Source organism: Cyprinodon tularosa, unplaced genomic scaffold (genome assembly GCF_016077235.1).
Source record: "Cyprinodon tularosa strain WSP-4 unplaced genomic scaffold, ASM1607723v1 ctg273, whole genome shotgun sequence".
In the NCBI taxonomy this organism is placed as follows: Eukaryota; Metazoa; Chordata; class Actinopteri; order Cyprinodontiformes; family Cyprinodontidae; genus Cyprinodon; species Cyprinodon tularosa.
This window is the reverse complement of record NW_024038978.1, coordinates 204,236-226,600: the sequence shown is the minus strand read 5'-3', so window position 1 is coordinate 226,600 and position 22,365 is coordinate 204,236. Positions and strand designations below refer to the sequence as shown.

General features: G+C 38.7%; 1 protein-coding gene across 8 annotated transcripts in view; it reads left to right on the top strand.

The window, feature by feature from the left end:
• The first annotated feature begins 558 nt into the window (after positions 1-558).
• LOC119786497 (potassium voltage-gated channel subfamily KQT member 2-like) overlaps positions 559-22,365 on the top strand; it is a 49,545-nt gene continuing 27,738 nt past the window's right edge. For all 8 annotated transcript variants that reach the window (XR_005281190.1, XR_005281189.1, XM_038289923.1 and 5 more), the window contains exons 1-4: positions 559-1,358; positions 15,543-15,633; positions 15,958-16,084; positions 16,883-17,058. Coding sequence is in view for 6 of the 8 variants with exons in the window: in XM_038289923.1 (XP_038145851.1) it covers positions 1,060-1,358; positions 15,543-15,633; positions 15,958-16,084; positions 16,883-17,058 (693 nt within the window). In the remaining 2 variants the exon portion in view is untranslated. The remainder of the gene's footprint in view (positions 1,359-15,542; positions 15,634-15,957; positions 16,085-16,882; positions 17,059-22,365) is intronic.

Here is a 22,365-nt window from a genome sequence, read left to right as displayed (position 1 = left end):
TCAAGAATTGTAGATAAGAAAGGAAGATTGGATATAGATCTATAATAGACCAAGTCATATGGGTCAAGAGATGGTTTCTCAAGTAAAAGTTTGATCACAGCAACCTTAAAAGCCTTTGGTACATATTCCTATAGCAGGGAGAGATTAATCACATGTAAAATGGAGGAGGAGATCATAAGGAATACTTCCTTAAATAACCTTTTTGGAACTGGATCTGACATACAAGTTGAAGGCTTAGATGAAGACAAAAGTTTTGCTAATTCTGAAAGTTCAACTTAATCAAATAAATGCATAGTGACAATTTTTGAAATAGTAGTATGACTATTTTTGGGTTGTACTCTATTTCTAGATGGAAATGACAACTTTTAGTCATTCATAAGGACCCTTGTGTCCTTAATGTTTCCTGGGAAATCCAATCGTATTTCATCTTGTCATACCTTTTGGTTTCCATTTATCATAGTGTAGGAAGCTGCAGCTATGAATATTGCATAGGCGTGCATCATCCAATAAAAGCTTTCACTGGAGCTTCTTTGTCTCTTCTCCTAGTTGAGTGGAGAGGGTGTAGAGTTATATCAGGGTGTGTTTTCAAAACTAAAGAAAATACTTTTTCTTATTACTTTACTTTATAAAATACTTTTTAGTATTTTATTGATTCATTTTCTTTTTCAAGTTTGCAGCTTTAGATGATTTTGCAGAATTTTGTGTGCTTAAACCGAAAAAAGAAAGCTTGATTTGAATGTTGAATTTGGATTTACATCCTTGTCCATGTTTTTAGTCTATACATCCATTTCGTTTAAGTTAGTTTGCAGAAGATCGGAACTATTACAGAATAATGAATGTTTATTCACCTCTGCCTTGCCAGCTTGCTTGAAGGAAAGACAAGTAGACAGGATACAGATTGCACATTCGCCCCGTTGTAGTGGTGGGCTTTCTACAGAGACTGAAACGGACTGCATCCAGCAGCAGCAGCAGCAGCAGCACACACCCCTCAGCGCCGAGCGGTGATGCAGCCCCGCACGAAGGGAACCGAACACTCCTCAGAGTTGCCTCGACTTTAGGATGGTGCAGAAATCGCTCAACGGCGGGGTTTACCCAGCTGAAGCCGGAGAAAAGAAGCACAAAGTCGGGTTCGTCGGCTTGGACCCCGGTGCTCCGGAATCCACCAGGGATGGGGCGCTGCTCATTGCGGGCTCAGAGAGCACCAAGCGGAGCAGCATCCTCAGCAGACCAAGGGCCAGCATCTCCTGCGGGAGACCCAGACCATCGAAGAAAAACGCCAGCTATCGGAAACTACAGAGTTTCCTCTACAACGCACTAGAGAGACCGCGGGGATGGGCGTTTGTCTACCATGCTTATGTGTGAGTGCGTTTCCAGGTTTACCGGCATGTTGGGTCGATCATTGTGGCCTTTGTTTCTGATTCGGGGTGGGGGAGCTTCCTTACGAGTTTCAGAGCTTGTGTGTTTCTAGAGTATTCAAATGGCGCATTACAGGGTTAAATGTCACCGGCTGCTGTAGCCTGAACACCTGCAGTAACTCTGTCAGTAATAATCCAGCTGCTTTTAAAATTCTTTATTTTAACTCACAAGCAAACTGCATGCTTCTATGACACGTGTTCGTATGTGCGCGTTGTTTGATGCGGCAGGTTTCAGCACCACGGCCGGTGGACAGCTCCTGGCCGCTTCGCTACTTCCACTAATTGGCCTAACATCGCAGTCTGGCACTGCGCTGTGATGACTCCACATATATACAGCAGCGAGTTTAGGCAATCCCATCAAAAGGAAGCTTTCTGCTTTTTACAACCACAGGCATGCAGGTCGATTTTCTGCCTTTTGCCGAGTTTTTTTTTTTTTTTTTTTTTTTGTAAATCTGCAGTGTTTTCTGGCTTCTTAGTTAATAGTTTAAAGAAAAAAAGGTTGGTTATTCCCATCAATCAATCATCATGGCTTCAAAGTGCCTCACAGAATCAAGGAAATAGAGTAAAAACAATAGTTTAAACTGTATTTTTTGCTAACAGAAAAAATGCTATCTTTAAACAAGGAAAGTAGTGAACACTCATTGAGCACACAATAACAGTGAACTCTAATGTTTTTAGTTTTGACCTAAAGAAAAATAAAGTGTTCAGAACATCTAAGGTTTTCAGTAGTTTGACTCCTGCGGTGAGAGACTAAATCCTTCTCCCTTTGTGAATAGCTCTTGTTCTGTGAACATTTAGTTACCACGCCCCTGATGTCCTGAGATATTGGTTCATAACGCTCTGTTCAGCATCAATAATCTCAAGATTATAACACATGTTGTCACAACAAAGGAGCTAGAGCATTATTTAAGAACTTTAATATTATTAATTTTCCCAGTTTAGCCTGGAAAGGTTAGAGATTTTAGAGCTACAACTGCCTGATAATGTTTTTACTGACTCATTACAGTAATCTATCTGGTGAAAATGAAAGGATGCATCCATTTATCCTGTGTCCTGGTTTGACAGGATATTGTAGATTTTCTCTATGCTTTGATGATGATCATTAGCAGGCATTTATGTGGCTGTTATGATTAGTTTACATTGTGATGCCTAGATTTGCAGCATTTTAGTTTTGCAATATTGAGTCACGTTGACTTCTAATCTCTTATTTTGCACACTTGGAGCAAATAGAAACCAATTTTCTCATTTTTGCATTAAGGTGTAGCTTCTGGCCCGTTCATTCAATGACACTTTAGATACACCAGTGGCTGTATGTGAATGTGGTCATTGTTATGAAAAAAAGAAAAAAAAGATAGTGTCAGCACAACAGCTAAGTAATGTTTTAATCATAGTACTGTATGATCTGATCTAGATAGCAGGGGCTTAACTAGATGGGGAGCCTGGAGTGTTCATCATCATGGAATGCCCTAATTAAGGGTATATTTTAACAGTTAGTTTATTAAACTATACACCTTTAATTAAGAGAGCATGTGTGAATAAGTTTATAAGGAAATACTTTAATGGAAAATCTGAATTGTCTTCAGGGATTTATTTATATACTTTTGATTCTGTGTTCATTCATTTTCCTGTTTGTACAGTGTGATTAGTGCAGATTGACTGCATTGGCTCTGACACCTTAATGTTTTTCAGCCACACTTAAGTGCACATTAGTCTCCACAAGGCTACAAGACCTCACCTTAGGGCTTTGACATTTGATTTCCAGATTTATAGATTAAACAAAGTACTCATAGTATATTAGTTATTTAACATAGAGGAATCAGACCCACTTGTTCTTTTAAGTGGGATATAGCCAGCCTTTCTTCAGTTTTTTACATCTTAAGATGTTAAATTCACAATACTATCAAAGAGAACAAAAATATTTAGAGTAAAACCATAAAAAAAAAACACTTGCATACAATGTGGACTGCACAGTGCCTAGTTTTTACCTGAGTCTATTCGTCCTTATCCATGGATTTGCATGTTTTCTTGAATAAAAGGATTGGTTCCCTACACCGCAGTGGTTCAATAACATTTAGATTTCAGTGTGATAAATGTTCTTTGTCCCATGTTCTCCATGTTGCCCTTTGATGGACTGGGATGCCTGCAACCCTGACCATTTAAAAATGTTTATTGATAAATGGATGGCTGAATGGATTAGTGGATGGATGGATAGAAGGAAATTTGTTAAAGCAGTCAATTCTTTACATAAGCAACTCCCGATACTTCTCATAATACAAAAAGTGAATGTTTAAACTTCAATTTTCAAATGTCCCAAATCTTTCTCCAGTGCATTGGTAAAGCTTTCATATGTCCTGAACTTTTGCAACTCTTAATCTAATCCTTTTATGTATTTTGCTTAGGTTTCATCATTTAAAAGCATAATATAATTGATTCCTGGTTTTCAAAATCGTTTTCAAATTAAAAGATATAGTGTTCATTTGTATTTACACCCCCATTTACTAGTTTATGTTACCTCTTTTTTGCTGCTTTTAGAATATTCTCTAACAGGTTTTCAAATGTGGAAACATATGACTCAGATGGTGTGTCCAGGGTGATAAGTGGTGTTATGACACATATGTGGGCCTCAGAGTACAGTTTTAGTCTTATCTAACTATGGGAGCTGATTACATACTGTAGCATCAAAGTTTTCAATTTAAGGTTTTCCCATTGAAGTATTTTCTTACTTGAGCTGTGGATCTTTCCAGCTCCTTCAAAGATAAAAGAACCTCTTGTTTGCCACTAATCAATAAGTTCATGGCACAATAATTATTTTACTAAATTTAAAATTAACCATGGATCTTTTTTCCACTACTCCATAGTTCTGCACTACTTTGTGTTAAATTATCACACAATATCCTTATAAAACACAAAAAAGTTAGTGTTTGCAATTAGAAAGCATGTAAAAAAGCACTAAGGCACTTTATGGACTTACCTTCTGTATGTTTTACATCCCTAAAACATCATATATTTGCAGTTCTGCCAGGCCACACATCTTAATCCTATTCTTCAAATGAAGGTGTGGTTGGTGTTTCTTCAAAATGCCCTTCAGTTATTGCCTGACTCCTTCCAGTTCAATGATATGAGCAGCATGATTGGTAACGAGCAGAGAAAATAGCTACAGAATCATGGAATTCACTGTGAACAGCAGTCGGACTCCCCTGGAATGCTTGGAGACCCAGAAGCAGAGCTTTGCTTTAATGTGAAAATACACACACACAACGACCCCACACACACAGACTCAAACTTATCTCACTATCTTTGCGGGGTCTGTCCATTGACTTCAATTAATTTCTACAAACCCTTACCCTAAAGCTAATCATTACAGGTTCACACCTAACCCCAACCTAAACACAATTCCCATCGTAGTTCTAGAAGTGACGCATGACACAAAAACAGCAATTTTCCTTGTGGGGTCCAGGCGTAGTGCCCCAAAAGGAGCAGTTGGTCCCCAGAATGTGCTATCTTTCCAGAAAATGGGCCCCACAGTGTATAAAAACAAGAACATACACGTACACACCCAACTAAGAGACTTCTGAAATATCAATTGCATATCACTTCTATTGAATAGAAAAACTACGTCTTTGTTTAGCAATTGTGTTTTTTCTTTGCATATTTATGTTTCTAATGGGATTACTAGACTTAAAATGAGACCTAACTGTTAAATCTTAAAGAACAAAGGATTTCTATTACAAACACGAGCCTGTCACAAGCTAGGCACACAAAAAAACACGCAATCTCATTATTATTGCAAATGAATACAGCACAGTAGACCACAATTTTGTGCATTCTATGAATTTTTTATAGCCATCATACTTCATTTAATCTCCCCACCCTTTACCTCTGCTCTGATGATTTCCAAAGTGATCATGTGGTGACTTCAGTCTTACGTATCTTTCCCTGCTTCTGTTCCTCCTCTGTGATCTTAAAGAACAACCCCTTTGCATTCAAAATGACAGCACTCAGTGTCTGAAAGGTTTTGATAACATCTGCTGGCTTTTAGATCGGGTTTCTGTAGTGGACCAGTATGTGGAATATGGGTAAATGCAGTATTCCACCGTTGTTACATTGCTTGTCCCTAGCATTTTTGCTCAGCTTTTGACTTCTTCTTTTTATCTTTTTCTCATTAGTGAAGTGAATATGGTGTTTTTCAGAGGCAAAGATGCTGTTGTCAGCTGTAACATTGTTGTACAAAATAAAAGAAGTCAAATAACAATGCTGCTTAAGCCTGAGCTGCTTTCCCTCTGAAAAATGTGAATGTCTGCTTCAGTCCCCTTGAACCCCAGTTGGCCTCGGCAGATGGCCGCTCATACTGACCCTGGTTCTGCTGGAGGTTTCTTCCTGTTAAAGGGAGTTTTTTCTCTCTACCCACACTACATGCATGCTTGGTGTGAGGGATTGCTCTAGAGTCAAAAACAAAATGCAAGTAAAAATCATCTCCTCAATCTCATCCAGGAGGAGGATGTCTTGCAATCAATGACTGGATGCAATCAACTGGTTTTCCAAACCAATCTGATTGTATTGTCTCTGTTAAGTGTTTTTGGATGAGATGTGTTTTGAAGTGGTGCTCTATAAATAAACTAATTTGAATTAAATTGACTTGAAATTAGCGGGTATTTAAATCTGGGTCGACACACTAACAATCGGCATTTGTCTCGCCTCCCATTGGCAAACAAAAAACAGCTTTCCAGCATGGCAACCGTACCCCACTGCTGCGTGACACCATCAAGATGGGTTAGCACTGATGATGTCATCAGTGGGACAGAAAACAGGAAAGTAAAAAATTGGAGACAGACATGGAAGGGAGCCAGGGGTAGTCAGTGTGCTTTGTTTTTTGGTTCTTTTGTCCGTCCAAATCCCTCTGACCAGTGCTGCTTCATGTTTATCGAATGTAAGCAGTTTTATTTGGCTTGTTAAATCAGACCTATCTGGCACGATGTGACGTATGTTCCTTACGCTTAATGTTATCACGTAAATCAGTAGGTCAAACTGGGTCTGAAGCCCCTGCTGTATACTGTAAGTGGATGTGGTGCCCTAATGGTTAGAGCATTGTGCATCTGCCGGAGGTTCGAAGTTCAAGCTCCACTCCCATGGTCTGCCACTCTGGGTCCCTAAACACGACCCTTAATACTGGTCCACAGGCGCTACACAGTGGCAGCCCACTGCTCCCCAAGGTGATGGGTCAAATGCAGAGGTGAATTTCTACAGTGTGAGAACACTAAAGTTCAATTATCCGATTGGAGCCGAACCGTTTGAAGGCGATTATAACGGTTCGCTTGCCTAGTCGTTTGATCTGGGTCAATGTGGGTCAGTGAGCTGTTTCCACTGCCACTAAAAGCTGATTGTTTGTCGGTTTGAATAGTTTTTTATTAGGTGGGAAAGAGGAATCAGTCTCCACTTATGTTTCTGGTTTATGTACCATCTAGTTAGCACTACAGCAGCACTAGTTGCTACTAGGAGTTATAAAATGAGCTTCTTACAGGGTCCCTGCCAGTGGTGTCAAAATTACACGCATTTGTTATTTAAGTAGAAGTATAGATACTGCAGTTTAAAAACAGTCAGGTAAAAGTTGAAGTATCAACTTGACCTCTTTACTCAAGTAAAAGTGAAAAAGTATGTGCTCCAAAAACTACTGAAAGTATAAAAGTATTAAGTAACCTTTAAAAATAATGGCCAGATGCCACTATATGGATTGAAAGCTTAATTATTTGACTATTTTGAAAAATTCTTTGAGATAGGGCCAAGGATGAGAGAGGTCTTGTTGGTCTCCATCTCCCGATACGCTCTAGCCTGTGTCCGACCTTTCGGCTATCCGACATCTTTTTCTGAATCCTTCATTGTAGCATGGCATAGACAATTCATGTTAGCAGTTTGAAGAACACCTGCTTGCTTCTGATAATTTCCTTTGGCATCAGCATAAATTTGACGAATAACTAACCAATGAGTGTTTGCAATTTATGACTCATCCAGTTACAGTAGTTTTCACTAGATGTGGATGGCGCCAGTGATCTGCATTGGATGGCACACATGAAGTAAAATAAATATTTATAAACATTAAACCGAAACCAAGAGTAACGTAAAGTACAGTATAGATACCTAAAAAGTGTACTTAAGTACAGTAACAAAGTATTTGTAGTTCGTTACTTGACACTTCTGGTCCCTGCAAACTCTGCAAAGGTTTCAACAAAAAATTTACCTAACTTTCCTGATATTTTATAGAATCTCAGCTTCTAAAATCTAGGTGCTCAAGTAGGTTTTAGACTGAAGAGGATCAGATATGGTTTTAATGCTTAAGTGTACTGATGCAGTAAGTGTACTGCATCAGTACACTATTCAATCCAAAAATACTTAATTGATACCAAAGAGAAATAAAAGTTGGTTTAACTCTTGTTGCTTCTTTTTTGTTTTTCAATGAGTATTTGTAAATGTTTATAACAGTGGATAGGAAGGATCTTCTGTAGTGGTCAGTCTTACAGCTGGAGAAACCTTTGACTGAAGACACTGTTGTTTATAAAGAGTCAAAGAACAATTGTTGCTTTAGCAATGTACTGTATAAGTACTTGAAATTTGAAGAAATGAAGTCTAAGGGTTTGTTTCCTATGTTAGAAAATCTGACAAACAGTTGGAACATTCGAGTGCAGCACTAAGTTAGGCATTATTGAAATTCCCAGTTATTGTCCTAAACGTATTAGGCTGTTGTTTTTGTAGGTGGTAACAACTAAACAGATTAAATCACACACTTTGTCAGCAAAAGTAGATTGTGGAATGTAAACTGTTGCCAAAATAACTCAGGTGAACTCTCAGGGTAAGTAATATAAATGAGAACCTACTTAAAGTTTAATATCGGGGCTTGCAGAGATCAGAACTTACAGTAACGTCCTGGACAACACATTGCTGTTGTTCACAAGAACTACCAATCAACCTTCCTTCTTTTTCCAACATTCTTCAAATCTCTGTCTGCTTGGACGATCAGAAAGCCCAGCAGTGAGAAACTGGAGTCAATGATATGATTCTGTAGCCATGTTTTAATGAAATACACAAATCTGAATTCCTATTTTTCTTTCTGAGTGTTTTTTAACCCTTTAAAGCCCGATCCAAGAACAAAAAAAAAAACAGAAAATAACTTTTTTTTTTGTTTGAAGTCCTTATTTGGCCTTTTAACAAAATATGTAAAAAGAAAAAACAGAAATACATTTTTGATATTAATACGGTAATTTATTACTATGCGATAAATCAAGATGATTTTTTGTGCAGTCTTCTGCCCTCTGTTATCAGGTATATCTGATTGTTTACAATAGGATTTTGAGCAAAGTTTTTACCATTAAATTATGCAAAAGGTGTCAGACGCAAAACATTTCAGAAACCGTATGTATCAAATATGATACATTTGGCATTACAGGGTTAAGGGGCTAAAAAAAAAGTGAAAGAACGGCAACTTGAATAAAAGCTCCCCTGGCTTTGGTTCATATGCTGCCAGTGGGCTGTTAAAACTGAGGCATTTGATTTATGACTAGCTCTGATAAAACATCATTTAGATTCTAATCTCTTGAAATGTCATTTTTCTGTTCTTTACTGAAAAGACTCAATTTAGAGAAAAAAAAATCAACTTTCAAATGAAGACTTGCAGGATAATTTAATACAGCTTTCTCTTTGCATCTCTGACCTCCCCAATTTAACCATGTAATCCTCTGATACAGAGCGCCTATATCCTTCCTGATTACTGTGTGGGAGAGAAGCTATAAAAACACCAGATTACATTAGTTTTTTCATTAGACTCCATTGAATAATATTCTGAACAAAGACCGTGAAGAGAGGAGGGGGAACCACGACTTTGTCATCAGTCAGTGGCAACAAAGTATACTTGTGTTAAGTAAATCTAGGGGACATATTGAGGACGTGATCCAGTTTTACACTATTTTGCTGAGTTGGCGATCTGAAGAAGAACTGAGGAAGAAATAAGGCAAGGACAATACTTTAGACAGATGTTGGCTGCCAAACTCCAAGGATTTGACTCGGAGCCCTGTTTCAAGGGGAAAGGGTCTGCTGGGAGGAGGATTAAGCCTGAGTCCTGCATGTTTAGGAAGAAAATGTGTCCTACCACTATTCTAACCATCCAAAAAATAATCTCATATAGTAATTGGATATTGAATAAATGTTTTCTGCAAAATTCACATGCAGCTGGATAGGACTTATTGTCCAGTAATCTAAAGGTTAACATACTTGTGATATTTGCAGCTCTGAGACTAGAAGTAGACTGAAAGCTGAATGAGTTTGCAGAATCATCTCTGTTTGTTTTTATGCAGGCTAACTTTTTCAGTTCTTTAAACTGCAGTATTTTTAAAGTATAAACTTAACATAATATATTTAAATATATCTCATCAATCAAATACGGAACAGAGCAGTTTTCTTTTATGTTATTAAAACAAATTATTAAGCTCTGTACAATGTTTATATAAGGGGTTGCCACAAAAAAAATCAAAGTTATGTAATTAAAACAGAACATGATTCTTAGACTTGGGGTTTTAACTTAGTCTAAATTGTATGACATGTTTAGTATCTTTTTTTTTTTTAGATTCTTGTATTTTTGATCATGCTTTAAGGTTCTCCTTTTGGTGATCGTCTCAAGTACAGATTTTCTTTAAATTCCTTTGTATTATTGTGTTTGCCCATTGGCCATTTTCCTTTAGCTCCTTAGGTTAAGCTCATCACATTAGTGTAGTATGTACTGTTTTTTTTTACTAACCTTACTTAATTGTCATTGATCAGCTTTCCCTGCAGTTATGGGCTGTGGCTTTCGCTTTGCTCCTTCTCAGATCCTGCAGGTTAATGGTCCTCCTGTTTCTTGTCGTTTTTCTTGTCATTCCTCCACAGCAGGAAGCTGTAGTGCCAGAGCCTCCCCATCATGTATGCAGGAACAATGCTTAAGAGATTAATTTACTGTGAGGTCTCATTTAACATTCAGAAGAGTTGACCACATATAGCTGGTGAAGGCTTTCTCAGGCCTCTATCTGGCTTGAGACAACCGTTTCTATTTATTTAGCTTGGTTTATTGCAATCTAAATTTAACGTGATGAGTACGCTTCGGCAGGGAACATAGTGCTGAGAGGGACAAATCAATGTTTCTCTATGTGCAGCCCAGAAGGAAATGCAAGCTTTTCTTCCTGCAACGACTGCCCTCTTTCAGCCTGAGTGATCTACAGTCACATTCCTGAGGTCTAAAACCTTCACTGAACAAGAGCAGGATGTTTTAGCTGCTTACTGTTTTTTTATGTTTTAGTTTATACATGTGTAAAAGCCAGGTTTTTAGGATTTGAGTAGTGAAGAAGTAGTAAAAATGAACCCCTATATTATAAGTAGGTTATTGTCGGTGTTTCATTATAAATGTGAGATTACAGGAAAGCTTTCTTTACTTTTATGCTGTTAATGGGATTGAAATTCACATTAATCTATCCATGTTTTATATTTACTTAATCCTGCTTGGTGTGCCTCATTCTAAATTCTAAATTATACAATTTATAAGCAGGCATTCATTTCTGTACAAGGATACAGGAGTACCCAGAGAAATCCCATAAATTCTTAAAGAGAACAAGGAAACTCCAAACAGAAAGTAGGAAGTAATATAATGATATAAAAAACACCAGTATATTAATTTTAAGTTTGATTATGCATTCTCAATTAGGCAACCTTGCATAATACTATGGAATATTGAACATTTTAATTAAAACCTGTATTGCTGTTTCACTACCTGTTGTATACTGGAATATTTTTGCAAGTATCCCAGGTTAGAACATGTGTAATGCATTCTTGATTTTTGGATTTCACTAGTTTGAAGCTATAGTTTAGTGACTTTAAAACAAAAATCATTAAATCCTTCATGCACTATAGGAGGGTTCCCAAAGTGGGGGTCTTAAAGACTCATAAATCCCTTGACAAATTTGTTCTTACAATCATTGTGATGTAATCCCTGAGGTATATGAAGTGCCAATTATATCAAAATACATACATGTGAAAGAAGTAAATAAATGCATGATAGAATAAGAAGATTTAACATATATTTATTTATCTAAAACATCATTTAAAGTTCAGATATACCATTAAACTTTAAGATGCACATTAAAATAATAAAATGCCCTGATAAATAATTTCAAAAAGTTTAAATTACTGAATAAATTAATGAAATCTAATTTAAAGATTAGAAAATGAATATATCCTATTCTCGTTATTTTCATAAATAAATATAGATCAAAGTAATAATACAGAATTTGATTTTAGGGGGTTGCCAGTCTGTTGCATCTTTATTTTTTGGGGTCAAATAAAAAAAAAAATGACACAACTGTATGACTTTATTAGGTGTAACTCGTATGTTAGGCTACACGCTAAAAGCAAGGCTAGCCTGTTTACTGTTTGTATTGCAACGTGTTTTTTTTAATGAAAATAAAACTAACAAAACTTAAAATCCTTTCTGCTGGTGTTCCTGCGAAAAAAAAAAAAAATTAAAAATGCAGCGGTGCACTTTAAACTGTTTTTTTTCCTCCCATAGTTTTGTCTTCCACTTAATGATGGAGAGACTCAAACAAATCTTTAAGAGCTGTGCTCAGCTGATGATAAGGTGATGGATAGTCGGGCGTCTGGAGGAGCTAATTGTTGGACAGCTTTTGGAGGCAGGTTCTGTCCCTCTCCTCTATCCGCGAGTCTCCTCATTAGTAGGTGCTGATGAGCCTGGCAAGGTTGAGAAAGGAAAGATTTTTAATCAGACCTGCAGCATGCCACCTCCTGGGTTGCAAGTCCTTTATGGACATGTTGCAGTATTTATATTTTAATAACTGAATCATGATAAATTTACCTTTCTGTAAAATCTCTCTGTTGACATCATAGGTACTTAGATGAGGAATATCACATTTCAAGTATCACATAATTCAGGATAACAACCTCAGAGCAGTGATATCATTCTACCGAAGCAATCTTTTTATTCAGGCAGCAGGATGGAAAGTAAAAGTGACAAGTCTGCTGACTGGAAATATCAGGCTGTGAATCATCTGATTGCCTGCCAGTTAAGGTGTTTGGAGAGCATGATACAAAAGTCAGAAACAGACAACTTAGGGGATTTAGAGAATCCATAGCAAATAATTTGGTGAATCAAACCATAGAAAGAAATAGATGTTTATTTTTTTAAGCAACCTCCCTTTTCCTGCATCATTTCTTCAGCTAAATTAATGAAAAAAAAATTATTATAGATGTTGACAGACAGCAAGCAGTTTTTTTTCTAGTAAAAAAGGTATTATAAATAATTCTGTGTAGATAATCAGATGAAGGAGGATACATTTCTGACTTCCTGTGTTGCTGTTTTTACCCCATTCCTTCATTACATGACTTTCATTTATTCATTTAGTACTTAGCTGATAAGCTCATGCTGGTCGATATGCTCTCATGGTCAGGAAAAAGTAATGCATAAAAAACTGGTAAATGAACAAAAGTCGAAATGAAAACTTCATAATGTTGGATAGAGACTATATAAATAAACAAAGAAAGTCTGGATTTTGGAAGGTAAAATGCAAAAAAAACCAAGAAAAATAAGGTTACAGGTGTTTACAATACAGTATTTTTGTCATGTTTAGGTTTACAGACTTTGAATACACAGAGGCGAGAATCAGTTTAAGGGTTTTTATTGAAGGTTTGAGGCTGTACAAAGAAGTCTGGCTGGCAGGGTTTTCTGGGTTCTGCTGGAAGAGGTTTAGTGACAGGTGAGCAACAGTTCGGTGCTGGTTTGAAAAGTGAGGGATTTTGTGACTCACAGAGAGGGCGGCTTGGTGTCTGTCTTGGGAGTATGGTGACCAGTTGTCCAGGCGAATGGTGCAGGTCCGCTGGGTGAGATCTGATGGTGGTGTCAGAGGGTGGACAGGCAGGTAAGCTCAGGCAGGAGGGCTTTAAGCTGTTCAGAGGCCCGTAGCCTCACTGGTTCCTGGAGGCTGACTGATACGTCTTTGACAGAAGTCCAGAGCAAAGAGGTCTCTGAGGAGTGGTTTCAGGCTTGGGATCCTGGGTTCTGAGAAAAGCAGCAAACAGAGCGTGGGGTTAGAATAAGGTAAAGCTTAGAAGCAAGGCTTGGTAAAAGATCAGTTGTACCACGCTGGAGCATTAACGAACTGACGCCCTCCTCCTGGTTCCAGCTCCTTAAAGAAATAGTACACCCAAAACATGATTAGCCTTCATTTTCTACTCACCCCCATGCTGAAAAACACTCTGGAGTACTTTTTTGATATCTCAAATGCATCTGGACATCTGGGAGGCTTCTTGCTGTCTGCTTACATTCAAATAATGGAGGTCTATGGCGCCCGAGGCAGAAAGGTCCATAAAAGTCCACAAAAAACGTGTCAATATTCCTCCATACTGCACGTCCAATGTATTCCAAGTGTCCTGAGTGGGTAGCATCCAGAATTTACTCAAAACGAAGTCATTTAGAATGTTTTTAGAGCATAAACAGTAGTGTATAGGATTTCCTAAAAGCGCATTCACGAGTCTACGGAAACCGCGGCAGACCAAACCAGATGAAAGTGCGCATTCAGCGTCTGCTCTGCCGATAATGCAAGCGTAGAAGAAGAAATGTGCTGTTTACCTGTGCAAAGAAAGAAACAACGAAAGAAAAATGTCTGAGGACTTCAGTGTTGAGGAAGAGCATGAGTTCTTTGCCGAGCTGAATGCGCACTTTCATCTGGTTTGGTCTGCCGCGGTTTCCGTAGACTCGTGAACGCGCTTTGAGGAAATCCTATACACTACTGTTTATGCTCTAAAAACATTCTAAATGACTTCGTTTCGAGTAAATTATGGACGCTACCAACTCAGGACACTTGGAATACATTGGACGAGCAGTATGGAGGAATATTGACACGTTTTTTTGTGGACTTTTATGGACCTTTCTGCCTCGGGCACCATAGACCTCCATTATTTGAATGTCAGCAGACAGCAAGAAGCCTCCCAGATCTCCAGATGCATTTGAGATATCAAAAAAGTACTCCAGAGTGTTGTTCAGCATGGGGGTGAGTAGAAAATGAAGGCTAATCATGTTTTGGGTGTACTATTCCTTTAAGAAGGGTGGTAATCAGCTAGATGAAGATCACCTGCCCGTCCAGCCCTGCTGAGGAGAGAAAAAGGAAAAACCGCTCTGCACCCAGGCCTAGGAGTATGACAACTTTGGAATTTATAGTGAAAGATATAGACATATGGTAGATATTTAAAGCTTTATGATTTGTTTTCTCTAACATGAACTTTCCTAACAACCAGCATTATTGCACAATAAGTGAAAAGCTTAGAGGTTTTCTATGTTCCCAAACTCCTGTTCCTTACCTTTTTTTCATTGTATACAAGGACATTAAATATGTACATGATAATGACACCTTAAAAAAAACGGTATTTCATAATGAATTAAATTTTCAATTTAATTACAATTTGAAATATCCCAATTTGACTTTCGCAGTACGGCCCTTTATAAAGCAGGAATATGGTTAAAGTGGGATTACTGCCACTCAGAAGGGAAGAAAGTTGCAGATGATGCAGATTTATGCATTGTGTTGTTTTCCAAACAACAGTAAAGTCTTGTTACAATGGACTTGACCAACAACCCTGGAGTGAAAAATCCTAATGCGTGCAGTTTATCACAATGCCAATGTTGGTTAAAAAGAGTCTTAATTTTTAGTAAGTTTTATTTTTTATTTGAACTTTGGAGATATTTGTTTAAATAAGACAATGAGCACATATTGACCTTTGCCTACGCTTCATTTTTAGAAAGATGTAAAAGCACACTTGGTGTCCAGAACAGAGATTATTGTAACACCCTGGACAATCATCTTACGGTGAACTTAACCCCTAATTCAGTAAAGCAGATTCTGTTTCCAATAATACATTTGATTTTCAACTCAGCCACCTGGTTGGATTCAGTGGAAACAGTAAAAGAAAACTTCTGATGTTTGCATTTTTATCTGTGTGTGTTCTTTTTGGAGAACAATAAAAAATAAACACCATTTTGTTTCCAAAACTGAAATAACCCAAGTTACTTTCAGTGACAAACTTTTTAATCCTCTATTTTATCCCTTACAGCTTCTTCCTGGTCTTCTCCTGTCTCATCCTGTCTGTCTTTGCAACCATCAAAGAGTATAAACAAAACTCAGAAAACGCCTTATACATCTTGGTAAGTCACATGTGCTGTATTTTAACTCTTATCTATAGAAAACTAAGAATCTCTGTTACATGCCAGTTCTGATGACAAAAACACATTAAATCGACTGTAAAATAAATTCATAATTTGCTAATGACTCTGGAAAAAGCTCCTCCTAAAATGTTTCTTCTTTTATCTATATACAGTTAGACTGAGTTCAACTCTCCCTGAAACTCTTAATCCTCTTTCTTAATCAAAGAAACTCATCTATCTCTTTCAAAAGCCTTTTCTATTAACATCTGCTTCTTTTCACAGACTTCCTGTAACTCCCTAATTTCATTTTCATTTGTTGTGCAGGAAATTGTGACTATTGTGGTGTTTGGAGTTGAGTACATTGTGAGGATATGGGCTGCTGGATGTTGCTGTCGATACAGAGGATGGAGGGGGAGGCTGAAATTTGCCAGAAAGCCTTTCTGTGTCATAGGTGAGGAAACGAGCTCCTGTGAAGCTCTCATTTATTTTAACTCATTCTATCAGAACAAAGTTTAGACATTTTAATCTTTATATCTGTTTTTCTTATGATTAGATGCCAAAGACTTTGAAAACTTGACAATATCTATTTATGATTGATAAAAATTATTAGTTAACCCTTTCTTTAACTGTATATCTATAACCATGGAATAACATGGTAATAACATAGCAAGTTACACTATATTACTAGGTAAAAAACAAAAAAGGAAAACTTCATGGAGAATTTTAGCAACTGCTGTGGTTTAAATTACCCCCTTTAATTTAAACCACAGCATTTTTAGTCCTTTCACAGACAGAAATAAATGAATGTGTTATTTTCCAGTAATATGCAGTTTATTACTTGACATATAACAGAAAACCAAACCTAAAAGACAGCAAGCCAATTTTCTTAACCCAACTCTTATTTATCTGTAACTTGAGTTCAGTTTTATAATGCTTTATTTACCTGATCATAAGTTACAATTTACTTTGTAAGCCATTGGTAGGCGGTGGCCAATAATAGAAACTGTTATGTGGTAACCTTGAGGGAATTACCCAGCAAAAGGCTCCATTGTTACATAGTAATGAAATATGCATGTAATTACTTTGAAATTATATACCAAATAAAGTTTTGCTTGTTACCTAGTAATATAGTGTTAATACCCTGTTATTACATGGTTCTTGGTGTACTATAAAAGAAAGTGTTACCAGTTATTACATTTAACAAATCTTGTAAGCTGTATTCAAATATTATCCTCTGCTTGCTTTGCAGACATGATGGTACTGATTGCTTCAGTGTCTGTGCTGGCAGCAGGATCTCAGGGGAATGTTTTTGCTACCTCGGCCATCAGGAGTCTGAGATTCCTACAGATCCTGCGTATGCTTCGAATGGACCGCCGGGGAGGCACCTGGAAGCTGCTCGGATCTGTTGTTTACGCTCACAGCAAGGTGATTCAGACGTTTTACTCTCATTTATACACACCCTGCTTTGCCTTATTGCATTTTATACAGAGGCTAAAAGCTGTTGAAAAAAAACGACCTAAATGGTTGGTGAACCGATCCATTGTCTAAAAATAGTGGAATTTTTATTGCATAAATATTTTGAATTTTCTAGGCGCAGCCAAGGTGTTGAGGGGATCCGTTTTGGTGGCCTTAGGATTGCGTCTCTGCTTTTTGCAGATGATGTGGTCCTATAGGCTTCATCAGGTCGTGATCTGCAGCTCTCGCTGGATCGGTTCGCAGCCGAGTGTGAAGCGGCCGGGATGGGGATCAGTGCCTCCAAATCCGAGGCCATGGTCTTGAGCCGGAAAAGGGTAGAGTGCCTTCTCCGGGTCAGGGGGGGTGTCCTGCCCCAACTGGAGGAGTTTAAGTATCTTGAGATCTTGTTCACGAATGAGGGAAGAAGGGAGCGGGAGATCGACAGGCGGATTGGTGCAGCATCTGCCGTGAAGCGGGCGCTGTACCGGTCCGTCGTGGTGAAGAGAGAGCTGAGTCAAAAAGCGAAGCTCTCGATTTACCGGTCGATCTACGTTCCTACCCTCATCTATGGTCATGAACTCTGGGTCATGACCGAAAGAACGAGATCGCGGATACAAGCAGCCGAAATGGGTTACCTCCGTAGGGTGGCTGGGCTCTCCCTTAGAGATAGGGTGAGAAGCTCGGTCATCCGGGAGGGACTCGGAGTAGAGCCGCTGCTCCTCCACGTCGAGAGGAGCCAGTTGAGGTGGCTTGGGCATCTGTTTAGGATGCCTCCTGGACGCCTCCCTGGTGAGGTGTTCCGGGCACGTCCCACCGGGGGAGGCCCCGGGGAAGACCCAGGACACGCTGGAGAGACTATGTTTCTCGGCTGGCCTGGGAACGCCTTGGGGTTCCTCCTGAAGAGCTGGAAGAAGTGGGTGGGGAGAGGGAAGTCTGGGCCTCCCTTCTTAAGCTGCTGCCCCCGCGACCCGACCCCGGATAAGCGGAGGAAGATGGATGGATGGATGGATGGATGGATTTTGAATTTTTTTTAATTTTGAGATTCAGGGGCTCTCATTTATAAGATGAAGGGGGCCACTTTATTTATTAGAATGTGTCAATAACTGCGGCCAACCTTATGCCTTTGCCCATACGTATCCGTTTTGGAAAGTTTGAGTCTAGCAGTTAGTAGCTTAGCACAGCAGCCTCACAGCAAGGGGGGTTTCCTTTGTTTCTGAGTTGTATCAGGGAAGCTCTCCTCCTCCACTCTCTTCATCATTATAAAAACATCTTGCAAGTTCCTGAAACTCAAAAAGGAATGTTGCTAAAAGTCTGTTTTGCAGCAGTTCGGTTCTGGCATTTCAACCATCACCACTCACTTCACAGAAAGAGAGAGAAATCTGTGTGCTGTGGTGTTTTACTATTCTCAAACTCTGTGGGGGGCCAAGGCACACCTCTCTGGAAGGTATCTTAAGCCAGGCTTACAGTGTGCGTTTTTTTGCTCTTTTCAATGCGACTTTCCAGTCTTGCAAGAATTTTCTGATCAGCCCGACTTTCAGCCTGATCGTGCGTGGTACGTTGTGTAGTATAAAGGGGGTAACGAGGCGCGATCAGCCTCTCATGACCACCCCCGTCCACGAATCGCGAGGTCAACCATCGTGGGCAAATCGCTCAGTGCGCAAGCGCGAACAAGGACTCTTCTTCTTCTTCTTCTTTGTCTCAGATGAAAACACAGAAGCATGGCAGGGGTGTGAGTGAATTGGAGTTTTATCTGTAAAATCGACAGACCGTAGTAGCCACGTTTGCTCAGCCATGTCTTTGTCCAAATGCATTGTCACCTTTTCTTTTTAGGGCTTTCCGCCAAAATTGCACAAATTGCCAAAGCTGCACACTCTCTTTAGTGAGCTTCATTTTCCTCTTCTACTCATTTGGCTTCCAGATAGACGAGTCTGAGTAGCTCTATCTTACTGCAGAGCTGCGTCCGAAGTGGTTTTTAGACATACAGTGTGAGCAGATAGACCGCATCAGAGCGTTGTGTATGCCTGGCTTTATAGAGACAGTTGGGGGAAGGTTTGCAGAAGCTTTGATAGGCCAGCAGCACTGTGGAGCAGAACTTAACCCTCTACTCCAGTGAATGTGTTAAGATGATACATGGGCACTGGTCCTCGATGTCCAAAATTATTTCAGTTCATGGCATAACAATAGTATGATATTGTGTAATACTCATCAACCAAAGGCCTCACATGGACCAGGTTCCCAAACGTCTTCAGAGAAGGCAGGGGGAAGACAGGGAAAGTTGATTAAATGATGCCTCTGAAGGCCAGTGGGAAGTAAGATTTGAGGTAATTTTTCTGCAAACCTTGAGAGTTATTGCTGGTGTCTCACCATGGTCAAGCCCAACAGAAAAAAATTATGGTCCATCCTGCTATATCTGAGCTTACAACATTTTACAAGATTATGCCTGTTCTGCTGCCTTAACATTTCAGTTTAAGTGTTGATAGCTCTGCAGATTCTCTCATAAATGCAGGGCAGCCTAACAATGGCCAAAATAGCTGCAGACGTTTCATGAATTTCGCAATATCCAAGGTATCCACCAACTCCAAACTGCAGGAATCCTGCTATCAAAAATCCAATTATAGACCCATTTTTTATGTCCTCGACAGACATCATCTTCAGGCACACAGTCTTCCATTTCTGTCAGGAGTTTATTGTGTATCCGCAGAAAAACATCCTGTCTGGACAGGAGGGTTCCCTCTTAACCTGTTTTCCTGTCAAAAAAATCGTATCAATTGCTTTGAGAGACCAGCTGACCGGATCCATTATTCAGTTTTGGAAGATATGTAAAAAAGAGGCTCCAAAAGAACACCAGACAGAGCTGAAGCAGTGCAGACAGGGGAGGGTGCATAAGCATACTTCTCCACGGAGAGAAAGTCAGAAATGGTTTGCTCTGTAAAAATCAAATAAACCATAGATTGCAGAGTCTTCAGAGAATTTCTGCAAATGACAAGAATCTGTCTGGTAGTGGAAGTCAGAGGTTTACAGAGGAAAAAAGTAATGATGAGAATACCTGGTTAAACACGACCCTTCAGTCTCACAAACAGTGGTCTGTTTATCAGGTAGCCTCTGATCCTGGTGATGCTGTGGCCTCAACATGAATATTCTGGAATTTCCTTAAAATACAGGCTGAAGGAATCATGAAACATGATTTTCTCTGTGTGTCTTTGAAAGGAATGTAGCTTGTTTATCATGAGAGTTGAGAAATCTTATAATTTTAACATTAAGAGCCTGAAAAACAAATTACCTTAATCGCCAAACTTGTCATTTTGACAATTGAAAACAAACTTGACTGGAGACACAATTCTGACGCAGATTGGCTTTCTAGAAGAAGTTTGAGTCCTTCAGTGTTTGCAGCAAAATGCTGCAGATCTTCTATCAGTCTGATGTGTAGAGTAGGATATCTTCTGCAATCGTCTGCCTGGGTAACAGAATCCGAGTAAATGGTAAATGGTCCTTACTTATATAGTGCTTTTTGAAGTCCGAGGACTTAACCAAAGCAGTTTTCAATACATTCAGTCATTCACTCGTTCACCTGTTCATGCACACACTGATGTTGGTAATTTACACTGTAGCCACAGCTGCCTTGGAGCTCACTGCTGCACTCTGGCACCACTGGACCCTCTGACCACCAGTAGGGTGAAGTGTCTTGCCCAAGGACACAACGGAACCGGGGCTTGAACTGATAACCTTTGGTTGCAGGGCAAACTCCTTCATCCGATACCACTGTTGCCACATAAGCAAATGACACACAAAAAATTAACAAGCTGATAAAGAACGCCGGTCATGTTCTATTAACTCCTCTGGAATCTCAGGAAATGATTTCACAAAGAAGAATTCCTCATAAAATGAAGAACATTATTGACAACAATCAACATCCTCTTAGGAAGACTGTTAAACAACAACAGTCTTCTGTAAGACATTTTCCCAAAAATCTGGTGCAAGATAGACAACTACAGGAGATGGTTCCTGTCTACAGTTATCAGCATCTACAACATTACATAAATGCCCGTTAGTTAAAGCAACATTTAATTTCCATTTGGGATGAAAAGTCTATTCTAGCACCGAATTTGAATGGAATTTAATCATCTTGTCTCAAAAAAGGGAGCTGCTCTTGTCAAGAGGAACTTTTTTAAACATCATCATACAGAGGAAAAGGGATTTTTTTCATCACAAAAGACAGAATAGATCATTATCTCAATACAGCTATTTTACATGAATCATAGTTGTAGCTTCTCTATCTTTTCTAGATACCTCAAGCTTAATGAGCTTCAAGATAACAGAGTTAGTTGGTTTTGTAATCAATTTATATGCCTCTTCTTATGACCCAGTAAGGATTTTATTAAATATCTATATTGCTTTTATTATTGTTGCATCTTTCAATGCCAGCATGTTTTGCCAAGATACAGGTTTAAATATCCCCTAAGACCCAGGTAATAACCGCAGCTGTTTTGACTTATTGGAAAAAGAAAGATCTCAATATCTTTATATAAGTGAGTTTATTTTGTTGCAGTAATGCTTTCAAGAACATATTAAGGAAATAAGAATTTGATTAAAAAAGTATGGACTTTGTTTTGTATTTAAAACTGTTGAAGTATCTTGTTATTTCAAGATATCACAGCTTTTTATCAATATGATAACATTTTAAGTATGTAATTATTTAAAGATATGGTACTTGTTTTGAATTAAAGCACTGAACACACCAAATACCTTTTCTGTGTCCAATCTGAAAAAACATTATGTCATACGTAAGAGATCATGGCACTTTGAATTAAGAATGAATGGGGAGAAATACACCAAACACGATTTTCTGCAAGGTGGGTCTGAGTGAGATAGACCCCATGTCTGTTTTTATCGGACTACGCAGAAATTCAGCAATATTTCCATAGGTCCGACAGAAAGAGAGATGCGGTTGCATCCAATTTGGGGGAAAATAAAAAGTAAAATCACCCAATCACAAGGAAAAACAGTCAGGTTTGCCCCGCTTAAAATCACACAGTGCATACTTAGCAAGGCAGACTTGGGCATAAAACTTCAAAAAATATTTCAATAAACAGAATACTTTACTTGTGATAAGAGTTGAGGAAGACAGAAAATGGTTAAAGTGAAATAGTGAGCCTTTTTGAGCCTAAAAAGATGAAAATACTGTATACGCACTGTAGTCAATGTGACACACAAAAAAACTGGAGGCGATGTGTTCTTTAACCAGCCTTTCAAAGCCCTTCATCATGATTGCAGTCAGTG